The 17,864-nt window shown below is 43.8% G+C and overlaps 1 protein-coding gene and 1 long non-coding RNA gene across 4 annotated transcripts in view; one reads left to right on the top strand and one right to left on the bottom strand.

The window, feature by feature from the left end:
• The window catches only part of Adrb2 (adrenoceptor beta 2), a 28,832-nt gene extending 18,053 nt beyond the window's left edge, over positions 1–10,779 (bottom strand). For 2 of the 3 annotated variants that reach the window (XM_070036350.1, XM_070036349.1), the window contains exon 1: positions 8,667–10,779. In XM_070036350.1, the coding sequence (XP_069892451.1) occupies positions 9,300–10,556 (1,257 nt within the window). In that variant the 5' untranslated portion in view covers positions 10,557–10,779 and the 3' untranslated portion in view covers positions 8,667–9,299. Of the gene's footprint in view, positions 1–6,230; positions 7,378–8,666 lie in introns of those variants that run through there. The other variant, XM_070036351.1, reaches the window with a different exon arrangement.
• A 272-nt stretch (positions 10,780–11,051) lies between these two features.
• LOC138837323 (uncharacterized) overlaps positions 11,052–17,864 on the top strand; it is a 54,803-nt gene continuing 47,990 nt past the window's right edge. Inside the window, exon 1 of the long non-coding RNA XR_011375300.1 lies at positions 11,052–11,411. This is a non-coding gene — a long non-coding RNA (uncharacterized lncRNA). The remainder of the gene's footprint in view (positions 11,412–17,864) is intronic.

Here is a 17,864-nt window from a genome sequence, read left to right as displayed (position 1 = left end):
TCTCCACCCAATCACTTGTGAAAAGCCCTATCTCTCAGCATGACCATAATGGCAAACAAATTCCAGCATGAATTTCAGAGGGGACAAATAATACCTTTAAACTACAGTAGCATCAATGTAAGTCTTTATATGCATTTATTTGGGTGTGTGCATATGTGGGAGTCAGATTATTCTCTGAAGTTGGGTGGGTCTCCCTTTCAGATTTCTAAGTAGGAGGGTTTATGTACATTAGACAAAGTGATTCATATAGACCTTCATGTGATTTGTCTTAGCCCAAGGCAGGGTGTCCTGGGCATATCACTGGAGTAAAATTCCTTTTTCTTCCTGGACTTCCCCTTTCCTATTCACAGACAGAGTTGAGAAGTAGGAAATATGGTTGGGGTAGGCTTACAGGGGGGCACAAAACTGTTTAGATGTCATGTAGTGATAAAACACAATTTTTATTTAAGTGTCTAATTACTCATCATAATCTTCCTCTATTACAGTCACATTCTAAATTGTTTGCAAACTCATTGTTTTACTGGATAACATGAGAAAATTATGGTTCTGTTTATCTGACAAAGTGTATATTTGTGTAATTCACGTAGCCACCAAGGATCAGTTTTGACCTGAGATGCTGTGTGCTCTGAGCAGGGAGCAGAGGGGAGGGTGGGTCGATCTCTAGTTTTCCAAACTGTATTTGGAGCACAATCCTCTGGAGAGGTAGAGGCAAAATGCAGTTTTCTGGCCTCCAATTACAGCCCTGCTAGAGCAGAATCTCAGGGCTGGGGACCAGAGATGTTCATTTTCTCACAAGTTCTTCCTTGCCGTTCCCAATCATTTTTGTGCTCAGTAGGGTTTCATACCCATGACAACAAAATATAATAGAAGTCTATGTCTTAACCCATATTCCCAATTTTTCCATGACTATGTAGAAAGAGATGTATGTGTGTGCGCGTGTGCATGTACGTGTGTGTGTGTGTGTGTGTGTGTGTGTGTGTGTGTGTCTTGAACTCAGGGCGTGGGTGCTGCCCCTTAGTTTTTTTGCTAAAGGCTAGTACTCTACCACTTGAACCATAACTCCACTTCCAGCTTTTGGCTGGTTAATTGGAGGCAAGAGTCTCACAGGTTTCCCTGCCCAGGTTAGCTTTAAAACTCAATCCTTAGATCTCAGTCTTCTGAGTAGGTAAGGTTACAGGAGTGAGCTACCAGTGTCTGGCTAGAAAGAGATTTCTAAGTCAGACAACCTTATATCCTTGAAGTTGATCCTCCATTCTTTCAGGCTGAGGATTTTTGGGCCAATGGCTTTGTAGAGGGGTATGGTGGGAAACAAAATGAGACATGAAGTCTGCATATTTGTGAGCAGAATCCACTGGTTTCAATCCATATCAGCACAATGAAGAGTTTCTCAAAAGCAAACCAAACAAAAATGAAACAAACAAACAAAAAAAACAGATAACTGGCTTTTATTTTTAGAGAAAACCTGGATAGAGGATGAGAGATGGAACTTAGGTGGTGAAACAAAGCTCTAAGCAAAGGCAACTGTAGCTTCTCAGTCTCAAGCCTTAGCTTATAAACCCAATATGGTGAGATAGAAAAGAAAGCGGGAGTGAATGAGTTCCCTAAAATCCCATTTTATCATTATGATTAATGATAAAATTAATCCTTCCTGAATATGAGCACATTTAGAATTTCCAGCCTTCCCCTTACGGCTCCAGAAAAAAAAAATAGTCTAGGGATAGCTCCTGGCCTCTTGGGCCTTGTCTTCACTACCATGCTAAGTGACCCTGTCACTCTGAGTTGGATTCTACAGGCAAGCAAGGCACTGAGCAGTGACAGCTCTGTCAGGTTCTGTCCTGCCCTGAGATCTTCTGATGGAAAACCTCAGATGCTGACACAGTCCTAGGCCAAGAAGACCGAGAGAACCCAGTTTCTATCTGCCAGGCCTTCCTGACCTCAAAGTAGCAATTTGACATCGCCAGATGCCTCCCTCTGTCCTCCTTCCTGGCAGAGGAAGCTCAGTCATCCTGTGCCTCAGTGGCACACGGGCAGTGATATTAGCTCTGCACAGTCTGCTTTCCCAGGCACACATGGTCCCACCTATCTAGAACACACAGGTTTGCCCTTTAGTTTCACTACAGCGGGCTGGATTATGACACCTCAAAGCTAGTTTCCTTATTTATAACATAACAGCATAACACCAAATGTAACAGTCCTATATGCTGGGCAGTTGGTGTGAATACTAAATGAAGTCAGACATAAAATTTGCCAGATGCAGAGTTTGGATTCTTCAGCTGTGCTTTTTTTTTTTTTTTTTTGGTGCTAGTAATGGAGTTTAAACTATGGTCTGGGGTCTAAGTGCTATTCTGTTCTTTAGATTTTTTTGCTCAGGGTTGATGCTCTATCACAGCTCTATTTCAGGATTTTTAGTAGTTAATTGGAGAAAAAAACTTAGGGATTTTCCTCCCTGGGCTGGCTTTGAACCATGATTCTTAGATCTCAGCCTCCTGAGATGCTAGAAGTACAAGCATGAATCAGTGGCAGCTGGCAAGGCTGCAGTCTTTTATTAGCTATCACTATAATCAGGTTACCTGAAGTTCCCTGCTGGAGTAGAAACCTATTTACTGTGCTTTCACATAGTAGGTGTTTACTTTGACTTGAATGGATATATTGTAACAGAAGTCAAGAGGCTGAGTTGGAAGCATCCAGCAATGTAGAAAGAACTTGTTCCAGGGAGTTTGCAGGCCCAGGTGCTGGGAATGTGCTTTTAAGAATGGGAAGGGGGGGGGTGTGGAACCCATTCTCATTCACAAAGTTTACATTTGTAAACTTATTCTTCAACATGTGTTCCAGGGACTAATTATGTCAGAAATCCAGCAGGAACTTGCTAGCATGCACACTCCTGGACTCAAGGTGATGCCTCCTTATATTAAGTCTCAGGGCCTAGATTCTGGGTCTTTAAACTGTATAGTGCCAGACCAGTGAACCTGCAGGAATTGTATATCTAATTCACCTTGCCTATAGAAACTCACAGGGGGGCATTTGCTAAAGTATTAGCAGAGATTCAAACCTGTGTGAAGGATCTAATTATTTAATTCCACGTTTATTTAAAAATATATCCATATATTCCTACCTGCTTGTATAACTTTGTTTCAGATGAGAAATATATATGCAGTGACTATCCTCAGAGGATAACAAGATGTGTGATTAAGCTCCTTGTGCTTTAATATACTTTAAAATGTTCTAGAATAAGTATGCACTATCTTTCATGTGTATATCTGCTGGGGCTTCAACCTAGAGCCTAGGCATTGTCCTTTAGCTTTTACACTCAAGTTGGTACTCTACCACTTGAGCCACACCGCCACTTCTTTTTGCTAGTTAATTGGAGGTAAGAATCTCACAGGCTTTCCTGCTCAGGCTCCCTTGGAGAGATCTAAGCCTCCTGAGTAGCTAGGGTTATAGGCATGAGCCACTGATTGGTATTTTGCTTTTATTCTTTTTAAAGGAGAAAAACATGCTTTTCAATGAAGAGCAATGCAGCTAGATGTACAGCACTGAAGACTTCCTGAAATCTTACAGAAATGTAGAGAAAGAACCAAATTTAGGAACCTATGTAACCCAAAGTGCCTCTCTTTTGAGATGATGAAATATATGAAAAAGAGAAGTGGCCTGCCAGACATTCCCCACCTAGACCATTTGTAGCTGTGCTATGACAGACCCCAGGCCTTTGGACTTTGGGACCAAAGGGCTATCAGGGTTTCATGCTGGCCAGGGTCTGCTTCCCTTCCTGTCTGCCCAGTGAGGGTGACAGAAAAGCACAGGAAGTTCAGTGATTCTGAGGGCAGAGAAGGATGTAATCGTCTTTGCAGAGAGGACTTTTCAACCCTCATTATTCTCTCTTTGGGAGTTAGTAGGTCATTTGCAAAAGGCATGGGAAGAGCAGCTGATGCAAAGGTCTAATAGTTTGGAAAACTGCTTAACCCTATTGCTCTATTTCTGGATGTTCCCCGATGGCTGAGGACTGGGGAGATAGATCCTGGTTTCCCCGGGAGGTTTCCCATTTAGGAATACAGTGAAACCTTTGAAATCCAAAGGAATTAAGGAAAGAGCAATTGCAATTAGGGAACAGTCTTAGTACTTTTTAAGGATGATTAGGTCTATTAGTTTCAAGGACACAGGATTAGCAATTTGGATGGAGCCTAGTCAGGCCACCCAGGCTTCACGCAGAACACTGTTTCACCGAGGCTTCCTTTGACTATTTCCCAAAACAATAGAATCCCTTTTCTGAAGCTTAGTCTGCTTTGTTCTTTCTTTCACAGGAGCTAAAAAATCTTCACCAGAACTGGAATCTGCTTTTGGTAAGGCTATCTTTTCCTTCTGGTAGTCACAGTGAGCAGGTATCTCCTCTTCTCCCAGGTGGATCTCAAATACCTATTGCTTGAACTCGCTAAAGGACATTTTGACATTTTGACAGTTATTTGGGGATAAGAGTCTCATGGACTTTTCTGTCTGGGCTGGTCTCAAACCATAATCTTTAGATCTCAGCCTCCTGAGTAGTTAGAATTATAGGTGTGAGTCACTGGCACCCTGGTTGGATCTCAAGTATTTGAAAGCAGTTATGCACTAAATTGTCCTTTGCATCATTGTCTTGTTCAGGCTGAACATCCCAGAATCTTCAGCTACTATTTGTATGAAAAATGCCATCAACTCTAACTAAAAATATAATTGGCTATCTCTAGCCTCCACATTAATATCTAAATTAATACATTCAGAGGTAGAGTTTAGGCATCCCAATACTGGTCTTGTTACTTTATAAGTAATTAAAGTGAGATCTCTAAGGAACATGACTTCACTTCAGAGAGAGAGAAAAAAGAAAGAGACACAGAGAGATAGAGAAACAGACTGATAGAGGAGGAGAGGAAAAATGGAAGGGAGGTTTATTCCAGACCTTCTCCCTAGTTGTGTGAATCCTAATTCAGGGCTTTGTTCATTTACATCCTGCCTCTTGTTATTCATGAGACACCAGTACTTCTCAAGTTCTTGAAAGGGCTTGGGAAGCTGTTCTCTTAGGTATTTCAAAAATTCCTCCTTCAATTTGTATTTGTACTGTCAATAAAGGAGAGATTAGCACTCTAGAGCTGAATTTTGTGGAGGTTACACCATCAATGAAAAATATGTGTAGTGAATGAATCCTCCTGGTCTTCTGTTGTGGGAAGGTCAGTGTCCTTGTCCTAGATTGCCATTTCCAAAGGGACAGCACACGTTTAGGGCCATCCAGGACAAATTCCAGCCACTCATCCAATGTAGGAGATTTTCTTAATTTGGTAATGTGGATGAGTTCACTAGGACCTGGGGCAGCCTGGGTTTCTGCTTTATACCCTGTTGCGTTCACTTTAAAGTTTCATATCCTCTTTTCAGTTTTGCCTGATTGTCTGATAAAAGATGAAGCAGAGACCCAGAGAAGCAAACTAGGCATTTCAGTGATTGGTTTCCTGTCCCAGTCCTCAGCCACCCTGCAGTCACATGCTTCGGAGAGAACATTCCTCCCTGCCCCAGCCCACAGCAATCTCCTCTTCTCTCAACAAGGTATTGCATTTCCAGTTCTTACACTTGTTTTGGCACATGCTGTAAGCTGCCTGCCTACTCTGCTTCCTGGTTTGCAAGGGTGCTGGGCTCTGTGGATTCTGGAATCATACAGAGCTACATTCTACTATTGACTCTCAAACTAGCTGATTATATAGCTTTGGAAAGTTACCTAACCTTTCTGAACCTCAATTCCTTCATTTGTTAGATGAGGACAAATATCTTACCCATTGCATAAGGTTATAATGGTGACAGAGTATCTAACAAGAACCTAACATAGGCTCTAACATTAAAGGTTGATCTCATAATATGTCTGTTTATTATTATTAATATTATGGTCCAGAAAGGAGAGATGGGAGCCTATACTTTGTGCTACACATAGCAAATGTGCCATAAATACTTGAGGATTGATTCTGGTGTTGGCTTTATTTGGCAGTAAGTTCACTGACACTTTCATTTTAAGCACCACATAAGGACAATTCCTATCCCCTGGCTCTTTTTTTCCCCCTAGATTCTCCAGTAATTATCTCTACAGGCAGGCCCACCCATCCTGCCACTGTTCACACCTGTCAGCTTGCATCTCAGGATAAAGTTCTCATTTGACAGACTCTGAGAACTAGCTGTCCAGGCAAAGAAAACTATGATGATGACTCCAACTCACGCCTTATGCAACCACTATGTCAGCCAACAGAGAGACAAGGACAGAGATGGGCAGAGGAAAACAAAAGAAAGTAAAGCAAGGAATGACCATAGATCACCGGGTTCTTGCTACCCAAGGTGCTTAAAATAGAAACATTTTGCATCCAAAGTATTCCTAAAGAGATTCATATATGGCCACACTTATTCATAGTTGGGAGCCTGAATCAATATTCAGCTTAATTTTGGCTAAAATTTTAACTTAAATTTTATTGGCTGATCCTATAGCATATATATGTATATATGTATTTATGGGATAGTATTCATAAGATAGGTCGGTAGATCTGTCGGTGTGATTTAGAAATAATGACAGACAAGTTTCCAACTTTTTTTTTTATTAAGTCAAAACATTATGGAAGAAGAGATGTGGCTCACGTGGTAGAGCACTGCCTAAAACAATAAAAAGCACACAGACAGCAGTCAGACCCTGAGTTCTTCAAGCCCCAGAACTGGCACACACATACACACAGACTTTGGACATTTCTACCAGACATAGTTTGATTTGAGATCACAGAGTAAAGGATTTCTTAGCTTGCCTGTATGCAGAGAATATCCTGGTGGACTTTGTCACATGAAACACACCACACCATCCTTTCTCTTGAATTGCAGATTGTCTACTCCCTGAATTTTGTGCAGAGGACCCAAGAGAAATAAAATTATCTACCAAAATGAATTGATTTTGGTGCATCCCTAGCTTCCACAATTGAAGTGAGTGGATATAGTAGCTCCTGGCATAGCATCATGGTCCCTGGCCTTAGCCTTGCTCTGATAAGAATTGGCTACTTACCTTGGACAGGTCATTCCCCTCCCTCCCCCCACCCCTGAGATTACTGGCTCTTCCAAATTGAAGATCTATGAGACTACAGAGAATGTGAAGATTAACTGGAGACTCTCTCTTCTCCTGTCAGAGCAGGAGAGGGGAAATGATGACATGTATTAAAACTGAATGAAACATATAATCACTAGATGGCATGCACTCCCTTTTGCCATGGTACCTTCCAAAAACAAGGACCTAGCCTTCGTCTGAGAGGCCAGTCCTCTCAAAAGAACTCAGATGCCTCATTCACCAAGCTGACAGGAAGCAGAGAAGGCCAGTGCTTTTCTGGTTGAAGACTTCATCTAGGACAGAAGGGAAGATGAAAGTGGCCTCAGCTTCATGAGAAAGTGAAATGACAATGAATTCTCCAGGTTGATCCTTCCCAGCCCAGCATTACCAGGGAGGATGATCCACTCCTAACCTGGGCCAAGCTCTGGCTCAGACACACAGGCAAAAAATAGAAAGGAGCTGCGAGAAGAAATGTGTTTACTTTTATAATTTCCCTCTGTGCCTATTAACAATATAATAATCTCCTGCAAATAGGTAGTAAGGACCCATGGGCCCTAGCTACATTGATTAACCCTCCCAAACAACCCTGGTGCTGACTTAAAACCTTCTTAATGTACCATGATCACTATCTGGGCAACTGGAGACCAAGTTTAGAAGGCAGCATGATGAAGTGGAATTCATGCTGGCTGAGGGTCTGTCCCTAGAGGGGTGAACTGAGACAGAGTCTGCTCTAGAAGCACTTGTATTACCGAGCCTGTAAGCACTGGTTTCGATTTTCAAAATCTAAACCAATTTTTTATATCAGTGACTATTTGCTAGGGGTCCTTTCACCTATCTAGGGTATCTGCTAATAGCTGAAGACATTTTTTCTTGTTATTATAATGAGAAGGATTCTATTGGCATCTAATGGATGGAGACACGAAAGCTGTAAAGCACCCAACAACTCATGGAACTATGCTACACAACAAAGATCTAGCTGGTCCAAAACGCTGATAGTGGTGAGGATCAGAAAGTCTCTTTTATACTGATGTCTGGAGAGTAGCATCAAGGGGCAAAGAGAAAAGGAAGAGGAGTAGGGAAGAAGGAGGTTTATACTCTGTTTTAGGTCATGAGGTAGTCACCAGTGTTTTCCAGCTCTTCTTTCTATGGCCAAGGCTTTGGATTTTCCTTGGAATTATAGGGTTATGTTTGAATAGTTTCTGCACAAGCACATCTTTATCCCAAATAAGCCAAACCCCAATTCAGGACAAAGGGCTCTACTATAAGACACAGCAAAGATATAAATATGCACAGTTATTAAACAAGTAGAACTGGAAGGTGGGTGGTGGGGGCATGTGGAAGCACAAAGCATATGCCCATAACTCTGTTTCTATGAGTCACTGTTACCTAACAGCACAGAATAACAACTGTAGGACGAGCTGAACTACCCTGAGAGCAGGCAGGACTGATCTGGGGCAAAAGGGTTAGGAGAGGTAGTTTGCAGCTGTAGATTCAAAGGCACATGGAAAGGTTAAGCAATCAGTGCATGTCACTCTTGTATCATTCCACATTAAGCCACTGGGCAGTTATCACAAATAGTTACCTGTGGTTTCCAGTGGGAGAGGCAAGGACACTCCAGTCAAGAGGTTTTGGAGAAACAGGTGCAATGAAGTCATGGTCAAACAATTTATTTACTGTAAACTTTAGACTTTGCTCAGAAAAACAACTGAAGCTGTCCCTCAAATCCCTGCCTACCACACTCCATTTGAGCAAATAAGAGGAGCTGGGGAAGAGTCCACATTCACAGCTGAAAAAAAAAAGTCCCAGATACTCAGGATTTTTCAAGTCCGAGGGTGCAGGAAGGAAACTCTTCAGATACAAATTTCCAGCAGCAATATGTTACCCCCTAATACTTGACCAATGAGGTAGATACATGGAAAGATCATGGAAACATAAAGACCCAGGTCCGCTAGGACCAATGCCTTTCAGACATACACATAAGTTCCATGCAAAAAAGGAACTGAACTGTACAAGACACAAATAACCACTCAAATACGTATTTCTCTCTATCTCTTTTACAGCTTAAAAAAATAAAAAAAAAAAGGCAGAAGGATGCCCTCCTCTTGAAAAAAAAATCTCTATACAATTTTATTCTAACTTTATTACACTCACGTTAAATAGTCTGGTTAGTGTTCTGTGGTGGGGAGAGGAATCTTAAAAAGTAGAAAACCTGCAATCACAGCAGTGAGTCATTTGTGCTACAGTTCCTCCCTTGGGAATCAATGCTATTGCTAGCCACAGTACCTTGACAGTTCCCAAAGTCTTCCATGGCTGGGGGGTCCTCACACAGCAGTTCGCCTTCCTTCTCCTGCCCCCGGGGACAGCCACTCTGCTCCCCTGGGTAGTCCGTCTTGCCATTGCTGTTGCTGGAGTAGCCATTCCCATAGGCCTTCAAAGAAGACCCGCGCAGGCACAGAAGCTCCTGGAAGGCAATCCTGAAATCCGGGCTCCGGCAGTAGATCAGGGGATTGAAGGCCGAGTTGACATAGCCCAGCCAGTTGAGGAGGATGTAAACTTGCTTAGGGATGAGGTTCTCCTGGATGGAGTTCACGACGTTGACGATGAAGAAGGGCAGCCAGCAAAGCGTGAAAATGCCCATGATGATGCCTAAGGTCTTGAGGGCTTTGTGCTCCTTCAGACAGAACTTGGAGGACCTGCGGAGTCCGTGCCCGCTCCGCCCATCCTGCTCCACCTGGCTGAGGTTTTGGGCGTGGAACCGACCCTCGCATTTGTCAATCTTCTGGAGCTGCCTTTTGGCTACCTGGAAGACCCTGGAGTAGACAAACACCATGACCACCAGAGGCAAATAGAAGGACACGATGGAGGAAGCAATGGCGTAGGCCCGGTTCGTGAAGAAGTCGCAGCAGGTCTCCTTGGCGTAGCATTTGATGGCGTCCGGGTTGGAGGCCCGGTACCAGTGCATCTGGATAGGTAAGAAAGAGGTGAGACCCGACACAATCCACACCATCAGAATGACGACACGGGCCTTATTCTTGGTCAGCAGGCTCTGGTACTTGAAGGGGGAGGTGATGGCAAAGTAGCGGTCCACGGCAATCACACACAGGGTCTCGATGCTGGCCGTGACACACAGCACGTCGATGGCCGTCCAGAACTCACACCAGAAGTTGCCAAAAGTCCACATCTTCATGAGGATGTGACTGGCCCCGAAAGGCACCACGGCCAGGCCCATGACGAGATCCGCACAGGCCAGGGAGGTGATGAAGTAGTTGGTGACCGTCTGCAGGCGCTCGAACTTGGCCACGGCGGTGATGACCAACACGTTGCCAAAGACGATGGCCAGGACGATCAGCGACATGAGCATGGCCATGCCCACCACCCACGCCTCGTCCCGCTCCTCCGTCAGGTCCTGGTCCGGCGCGTGGCTCGCGTTGGGCGCCAGCAAGAAGTCGCTGTCGTTCCCAGGTGGCCCCATGGCTGGGCGAGCTGGCAGGTGAGCGCGGCCCCCGGCGGGCTGCCCGCACCCTGGCCGGTCTCAGCGGGCGCACCTCCGGCGGGGCGCGGCGGGCCGGGCGCGGACGCCTGGAAGCCTCATCCAGCAGCCGTGGGGTGGGTGTGGTGGGGTGGGGGCGCGTCCCGCACACACGCAGTCTGTGGGGTGCTCCTGGCTCGCGCGCTCAGTGCCCGCGATCGGGAGAAGTCGCCGCGGAGTGCGCCCTGCCCGTTATGTGCCGCGGACTTTAGGAGGCCTGCCCTCCCCGTGACGCGCCGCAACTTTCCGCCAATCGCGGCCCCGTACAGCCTGGGCGGGGCGAGGAAGCGCTTCCCCCCCCCCACCTCCCTCGCCGCCCCTCCCTCCGCCCCGCCTGCCCCCTCCCGGGCTGGCTCGGGCGGGGCCCCGGCTGCTCCCCACCGGGCGGGCAGGCCGCCGCTCCCTCCCTCCTGGCTAACCCCTGCCGGCCCTGGGGGCCAAAGCTAGCGCTGCTGCACTCACCTGCCCATGCAGGTGCTCTGGGCTCGGGCGCGTTCACGGAGTGTCAGTCCTGCCTGGACACACCCCCCTCGAGCCAAGGTCAGGGGGAAGCCAGAGGTCACTCCCCCCGGCCTTCGGAAAAAAGACACTAGAATGCCCACCGAGACACGCACACACAGGCACAAAGGCTCCGCGAAGGACAAGCTCAGACTTATACCGAACCACAGCCACTGACACCGAGACACACCCAGCGCACCGACCAGCCCACTCGCCTGCTCGCCCAGGAAACGAGAGGTACAAAACCACCCTGTCCCACGCGGAGGAGACACGACCAGAAGCTAACACTGAGGCACAAAGGTATGCGCGCACACACACACAGACGTGCGCACACACACACCCGCACTCACACACACACACTCACACGCACTCACTTGGAAGCAAGCAGAACCAAGCAGACACGGATGTTGGTAACCAAGTACTCCCCCCCTCCTCCCCCAAACACACACACAGGACACCCTCTCCCCCCATCTCCCCCCCACCACCCGGGGACACTCAATGGATTCCCTTTCAAACATTTGGCCGGGGGCACAGGAGGTGACTTCTACAGCGGCCGATTTCCTCAGCACACTCCAATGTCAGTACTTTTGGTGCCCTCCTTTGGGAATTTGAAGGCATTGAGGTAGACAGTTCTACTCTTCGGATGGCATTTGTAACTGAGGTATGCATGCATTGTGAGAGAAAAGGGAACACCTTACGTGGTTTTGTTATTCTTGCGAGTTGTGGGTATCACTCCCTTGTGCTCTGTCAGAGAACCAGAGATGCATTGAAAGTGAAAATGGAATAATTTTAATTTTCTTTTCAAACATGTCTTCAGCAACTTCATTGCAACAAAAAAATTTTTGGATCCTTTCATCTGGAGGAGAACTTATCTATCGGGTTGTGCATAGGAAATTGCTGTCATTTGGCTGTCTCTGATTTACAAAAGTGTCTTTTAATATTAGGTTGCTAATATTAAAAATATTATTAGCTTTGAAAAACATTTTGAAACTACAGTGTAAGCCTTAACATCAAATCTATGGTATATTATCCTTTGCAACTGATATATGACTTTATCATTAAAAAAAAATTCTCCCGGTTGATTTCCCATGTATTAATGGTGTCTTTGAAAAACTGAAAGTATTTCATGCAGTGTGACCAAACATATTTTGTAGGTTACATAATAACATAACAATAGCTAACAGTTATGGAACATTTTGCTATGTGCTTTTCATGCATTATTGCATTAATCCTTCCCACAGCTCATGGACCAGGGAGGGACTATTTTTAGCTTACTTCATCTATGGGGCTGAACCAAGCAAATAGTTTGCCAGGGGCCATAGCCAGGCAATGCTAGAGGTTGGATTTTAACTCACATCTGCCTGATTCTAGCATCTAGTTTTTAATCTATTCAGTGAGCTGCATTATTCCATGCAAAAAGGAGTGGAGGACTGGAAAGGAACACTAAAGTAGAATTACAATTCCCAGGTTCCAGATTCTCCTGACTTAGAACTTGCATGTTCATTCTTCTTAGGCAAATCACAAAGAGGGAGACTAATTTCCTCTATCTGTAAAGGGAAGGGGGATTCACATCCTTTATGAAGTAAAATGAGAATTAAACAACAAATGTGAAAGTGATTTTGCACACAGTAATGTGCAAAATATATCTAGAATCCATTGCTAGTCTCCTCTACCAGAACAACAAAATACTTTAGGAGCTTATTCAGAGGAAGATTTAAGAAACAAAATGTAACCTACATGTCCTGTTAAACATTCTTCAAGAACAGAAACTATCATCTTGCAAGACATACACACCTTGAACAAACACATATTTCCCATTAAAGTCACAAAATATCAATTAAGGATCTCTGTGTTCACATCATTTTCAAAATATCCCCACCTTCTATTTGTGTTTTCCAAAATTGGCTCTGGTATGATGTCTTTTAGGAAGAGGCAGTGTGTGTTACGCCACATCTCTTTAAGTACACATCTACCCTGAATTGTGGAACCAACCCATTTTAAACCTGTTTTCCTGTTTGTGAAACTATGGAATAAATAAGCATATTGTTTAACCCTCCCATACCAAAAAAAGAACAAAGAAAACTCTTTTAGGATAAACATTAGTCAATCATTTATTCAGATATAAACACCAATGACTTAACAGTTAAACTGAATATTTTAGGAAACACCTGATTATTTCTAGTCAGAAACACTAAATCAAGAAGGGGGAAACATTTGTCAACTAGGAGATCCCAAGCATTTGTCTATCAGCCTTAACAAATAGACAATAGTGCTTGGGCTTTCTCTCTCTCTCTCTCTCTCTCTCTCTCTCTCTCTCTCTCTCTCTCTCTCTCTCTCTCTCTCTCTCTCTCTCTCTCTCTCTCCTCACCCCTCCCAAGCTGGTAGGAATATCAGAAGTATGTCTTCTCACCAAGAGTCCTTAAAAATTCTATAATTAGAGAAAATTAAAATTGGAAAGACTGTACAGTATCATTTACTAGTCCCTCTAGTTTGAACAATATTAGACTGCAGGGAAGGAATAGGAAGTGTATAGTCTTCAGTGGTGGGAAAAAATGCCTGGTGGCTTCACATAATTCCACTGCTCATCTCTAAGTTCATGTCCCAGTGAAGGAGTTTCACTACAACTGCTTACTGAAACTTGTGACCTTAGCTAATACTTCAGTTGGATAGAATGTTCTTAGTAGACTAAGTGTACCTTTATCTGATGCAAGAAAACTTAGGCTCCTTTATGGTGATTGATAGTATGTAATTGCATATTTTGTCAATCCCTTAAGACATTAATTTGTCATTTCCTGCCCGCCAAACAGGAATCAGAAAAAAAAAAACACAAAACGTGGTTTGATTTACTTAATGAGTGTTTGAACAGGAGAAAGTCTCAGTAGTGCCAGAGATTGCTCACACAATGACACCTAGACAATTTAGGAAAATCTCTTGGCTTAACAAGAGTCCTATCTTCATGATTCCTGAGCAGAGAAGTATCTGTAGGTTTCTTTTGCTTAGCTTGTTTATCTTTAATTATATCTTTGCATGGTAATAGCTTATTAAGTTTACAATAAATGTGATTGAACAAATGTAAAGTTCTTAGTTAGCATACTGCTTTAGAGAAGAGATCCCTGAGGGCTGGGAATGTGGCTTCTTGGTAGAGTGCTTGCCTAGCATGCATGAAGCTCTGGGTTCGATTCCTCAGTACCATATACACAGTGGTGCTCAAGTAGTCGAGTGCTAGCCTTGAGCATAGAGAGGCTCAAGGACAGTGCCCAGGCCCTGAGTTCAAGCTCCAGGATTGGCAAATAAATAAATAAAGAGATCGCTATCACTATTTTCTTGTTTGGGGATTGAAAATTATAGAGTCTACATATAATTCTGATCAAATCATGTGTGTAAGAAGGCTCTGAAACTGATTAATGAGAAATTTATTCTAAATCTGAATTGGTGTACAAAGCCATTGAATAATGGAGCAAAATCTTTATCCCTTAGAAAGAAAAATAATGATTCTGAAAATTGCCATCAACATTGGAGATACATGACGAGACGGGATCACAGTGGTTTTGAGGGGAGACTTCTTAGTCTAATTAGCTCTTTGTACAACTCTTAGAGAGCCATCCCTACTGACGGCAAACTTACCAGCTTTATACAGAGATGCATTTTCTTCTACTGTCCAAATTGAGTACTAAAAGAAGTCTTCTTGCTTCTGCCCCCTTGAGGCCACTAAAAACAAGTCTCTAAAACTGAGATTTGGGGAAAATCCCTCTAGGTTCTCCTGAGCAATCTCCCTTTCATGTTTAGTACTCCTGTGTCTTGAGTGTCTGTGATTCAGTCTGTTGATGACTAAATGTAACACCAATACCTGGAAAGGTCCTAGAACAAGTTATCAAACAATCACTTTATAATCCCCTTGGCAACCATAAAGTAGAGCTGAGCAACCAGCAAACCTTTCCAAACAGCTGATTATACAAGTTGAATTTAATTTCCTGCCATGCTAGAGGTTTATGAGAGACATGCTAATAAATTCTCCACATTTCAGGGGCATTGAACAAAGGGAGATGGCATTGAATTTAAAGCAGGGGAAATTTAGTTGGCCATAGAAAGGACTCCTTGACCCGAGGAGAATTCATCATTCAAAGAGGATAATTCTTTTCAATTTGGATTTTAAAAGAGAACTAAGCCCTAGAGAAAATCATTATTGTTATTATTTTGTGGTAGAAGGGTTTATACTCAGCTTCACACTTGCTAGGCAGATGCTTAACCACCTGAGCCATGGCCCTGGACCTCTTTACTTTAGGTATTTTTCAAATAGGGTTTCAGATCATTTTTCATCCTTTTGGGTTAAGATAGGGTCTCATACTTTTTTCTTGGCCAGACTTAGATCATGATCCTCCTCCCCCCACCTTCCATGTAGCCGAGATTGCAGATATTAATCACCATGCCCAAGTTGTTCTTTGAACTTTTTTTTTTGGTCCACACTGTCTTTGAACTGTGATTCTCCTATCTCTGCCTTTCAGGTAGCTGGGATTATAGGCTTACATTACTACCACTAGCCCAGAAAATTTGAGTGACTATGCTACCCAGTTCTCCCAAAGGTGGTACAGAGAACTATATTACTCTCTCAGGGACATAAAAGAAAGTAGGTCATTGCAAACAATGTATGGGCTACCCCAAGACATGGTGCTCAATCCTCTTGCTGCCTGAGTTTTCCTTCAGGTATGGAGAATGTGGGATGATAAGTGGGTTTGATAGGACACAGTTTTTCTGGTGAGAGGAAAGGGCATGGACAGGGGAATTCCGAGACCTTAGATGGAGTACCAGACACCATGTCCTGAGTAAATGGAAGAAGTCACCTTCTCTCCTCAAGCCTCAATCTTCATTTATGAAATAGGGGGTTGGTTTGCTGACTTGCGAGCATCTACCATTAGAAACAGTACAAGGCTGCGGTATGGAGGAGGTGTCTGAAGGACCACTGAGGAGATGGGTTCCTGACTGTGAAGAGCCTTTGTGGGATTGGTGAGCCAGCTTTGTATCCTACAAAATGACTTGTCCCTCCATTCACCCCTCCCACCTTGGTCTACTATTCTGAGTAGCAGGTGTACTGAGATTTCCTGGACTTTTGACTCACGTGTAAAACCCACATCCATTTATTTTCGAAGAATATTTTATAGTGCTGCCCTTGCCACATGTAGAAATCCAGTGTCATTTGCCATAAATAGAAAGTAACCATGAAAACAAAACAATGTCTCTAAATTGTAGCTTGATTCTGTTGCCTGCCAAAGTTTCAAGCCTGAGCCATGCCCTCTTGTATTGAAAAGGAACATTAGTAAGAAGTGCTAGGGAGATATTAATAATATTCCAGTTCTCAGTGAGACTGTCTCCATCTATCCAAACAGACCCCCCCCAAAAAAAAGGCTGAAAAAAGAATGACTCTCAAGCAGAGTGTTGTTACTGTTCTGAGTGGCTTACAATAAGTTTGTGATACTGGGGTTTGAACTTAGAACCTTGCACTTGCTAGACAGGTGTTCTACAGCTGAGTCACACCTCCAACTTTTTTGCACCATTTTTTAAGGATCCACTTGTTTTAGGATTCTCGCTGTACCTGGGATGGTAGATGTGTGCCATCATTCCTATGTATGTCTATTGAGATGGAGTCTGCTTGGGCTGGCCTGCATCAAGAGTATTGCTCTTGATCTCAACCTCCTACACATCTAGGGTAATAGGCATGTGTCACCACAACTGGCTATGGATTGAGATGAGGTCTCAAGCTTTTCTGCTTGAGCCAGTCTTGAGCTGGGATCACACTTGTAAACCATCAGCACTCAACTGAAATAATGTTGTACTAAGAGCCCTAAAGTTCTCTCAGCTCCAGACCTGTGCTAGTGGGACACACTACTGTGCATTTTGAAGCCAGCTGGATCTGGGTGCCAATTCTAACTCTTAACTCGACTGGTTGTGTGCTTCAGGCAATATGGTTTAGCCTCTAGGCCTCCCAGTGTTGGAATGCAAGATGAGGATAAAGTCTTTTAGATGGTTGTTGAGGGAGTGGAATGTCTGGAGCACTTGGATTGGAAAGGAGGGAGATAACCAAGAGACATGGCCACAGAGTAAAACAGCAAGTTAAAATTTGGATTGCTGAGAGTGAGGGAATGCATCAAAGCAATGGGGTTATTAACAAACAGGGTGTGAGGAGAGCTGTTGCTTGATTATGGCTGCGTGGCCGGAAGGGGTGATGAATTCAGATATGGCCATATTGAATTTGAGGTTTTGGCTGGAAGCTAAAAATACCATAATGATTAGAAGGTAAGTAGATTTGGAGTGGCGCATCTGTGGATGGTGATTATTATGATGGATGCATTCCCAGATTAGCAGTGCTCTCCGAAGATGCTTAAGATAGTTAAATAAAATGATGCATTTAGGAACATAATGCAATGTTTCCAAAAAATGTGTATCATCACCATCAAAATCATTTGAGTTTTCCAGGACTGTTTCTTCTATTTCATGGAATTTTGGTTTCTCTAAGGGTAGTCCTTTAAATGAATAAACTCTTCTCACAGGGGCGACCTGTGGGGTAGATTTTGGAGGATATTTTAGAAGCTACATCTGAAATGGAAATTTGTATGCAGGTGAAGGAGAAAGGAAGGGCTCCCCTGAGAAAGCAAGATAGGAAGGGAAAGCAGCCCAGGCAGAGGAAGAATCAAAGGCAAAGACCCAGGCAGAACCTGCTTCTGAGAACAGCACTCCAGCAACTCTGCAGCCAATGCTTCC

The sequence above is a fragment of the Dipodomys merriami genome, unplaced genomic scaffold, assembly GCF_024711535.1.
Source record: "Dipodomys merriami isolate MVZ:Mamm:240054 unplaced genomic scaffold, mDipMer1.0.p SCAF_27, whole genome shotgun sequence".
NCBI classification, from domain to species: Eukaryota; Metazoa; Chordata; class Mammalia; order Rodentia; family Heteromyidae; genus Dipodomys; species Dipodomys merriami.
This window is presented reverse-complemented; position numbering and strand designations above follow the sequence as displayed.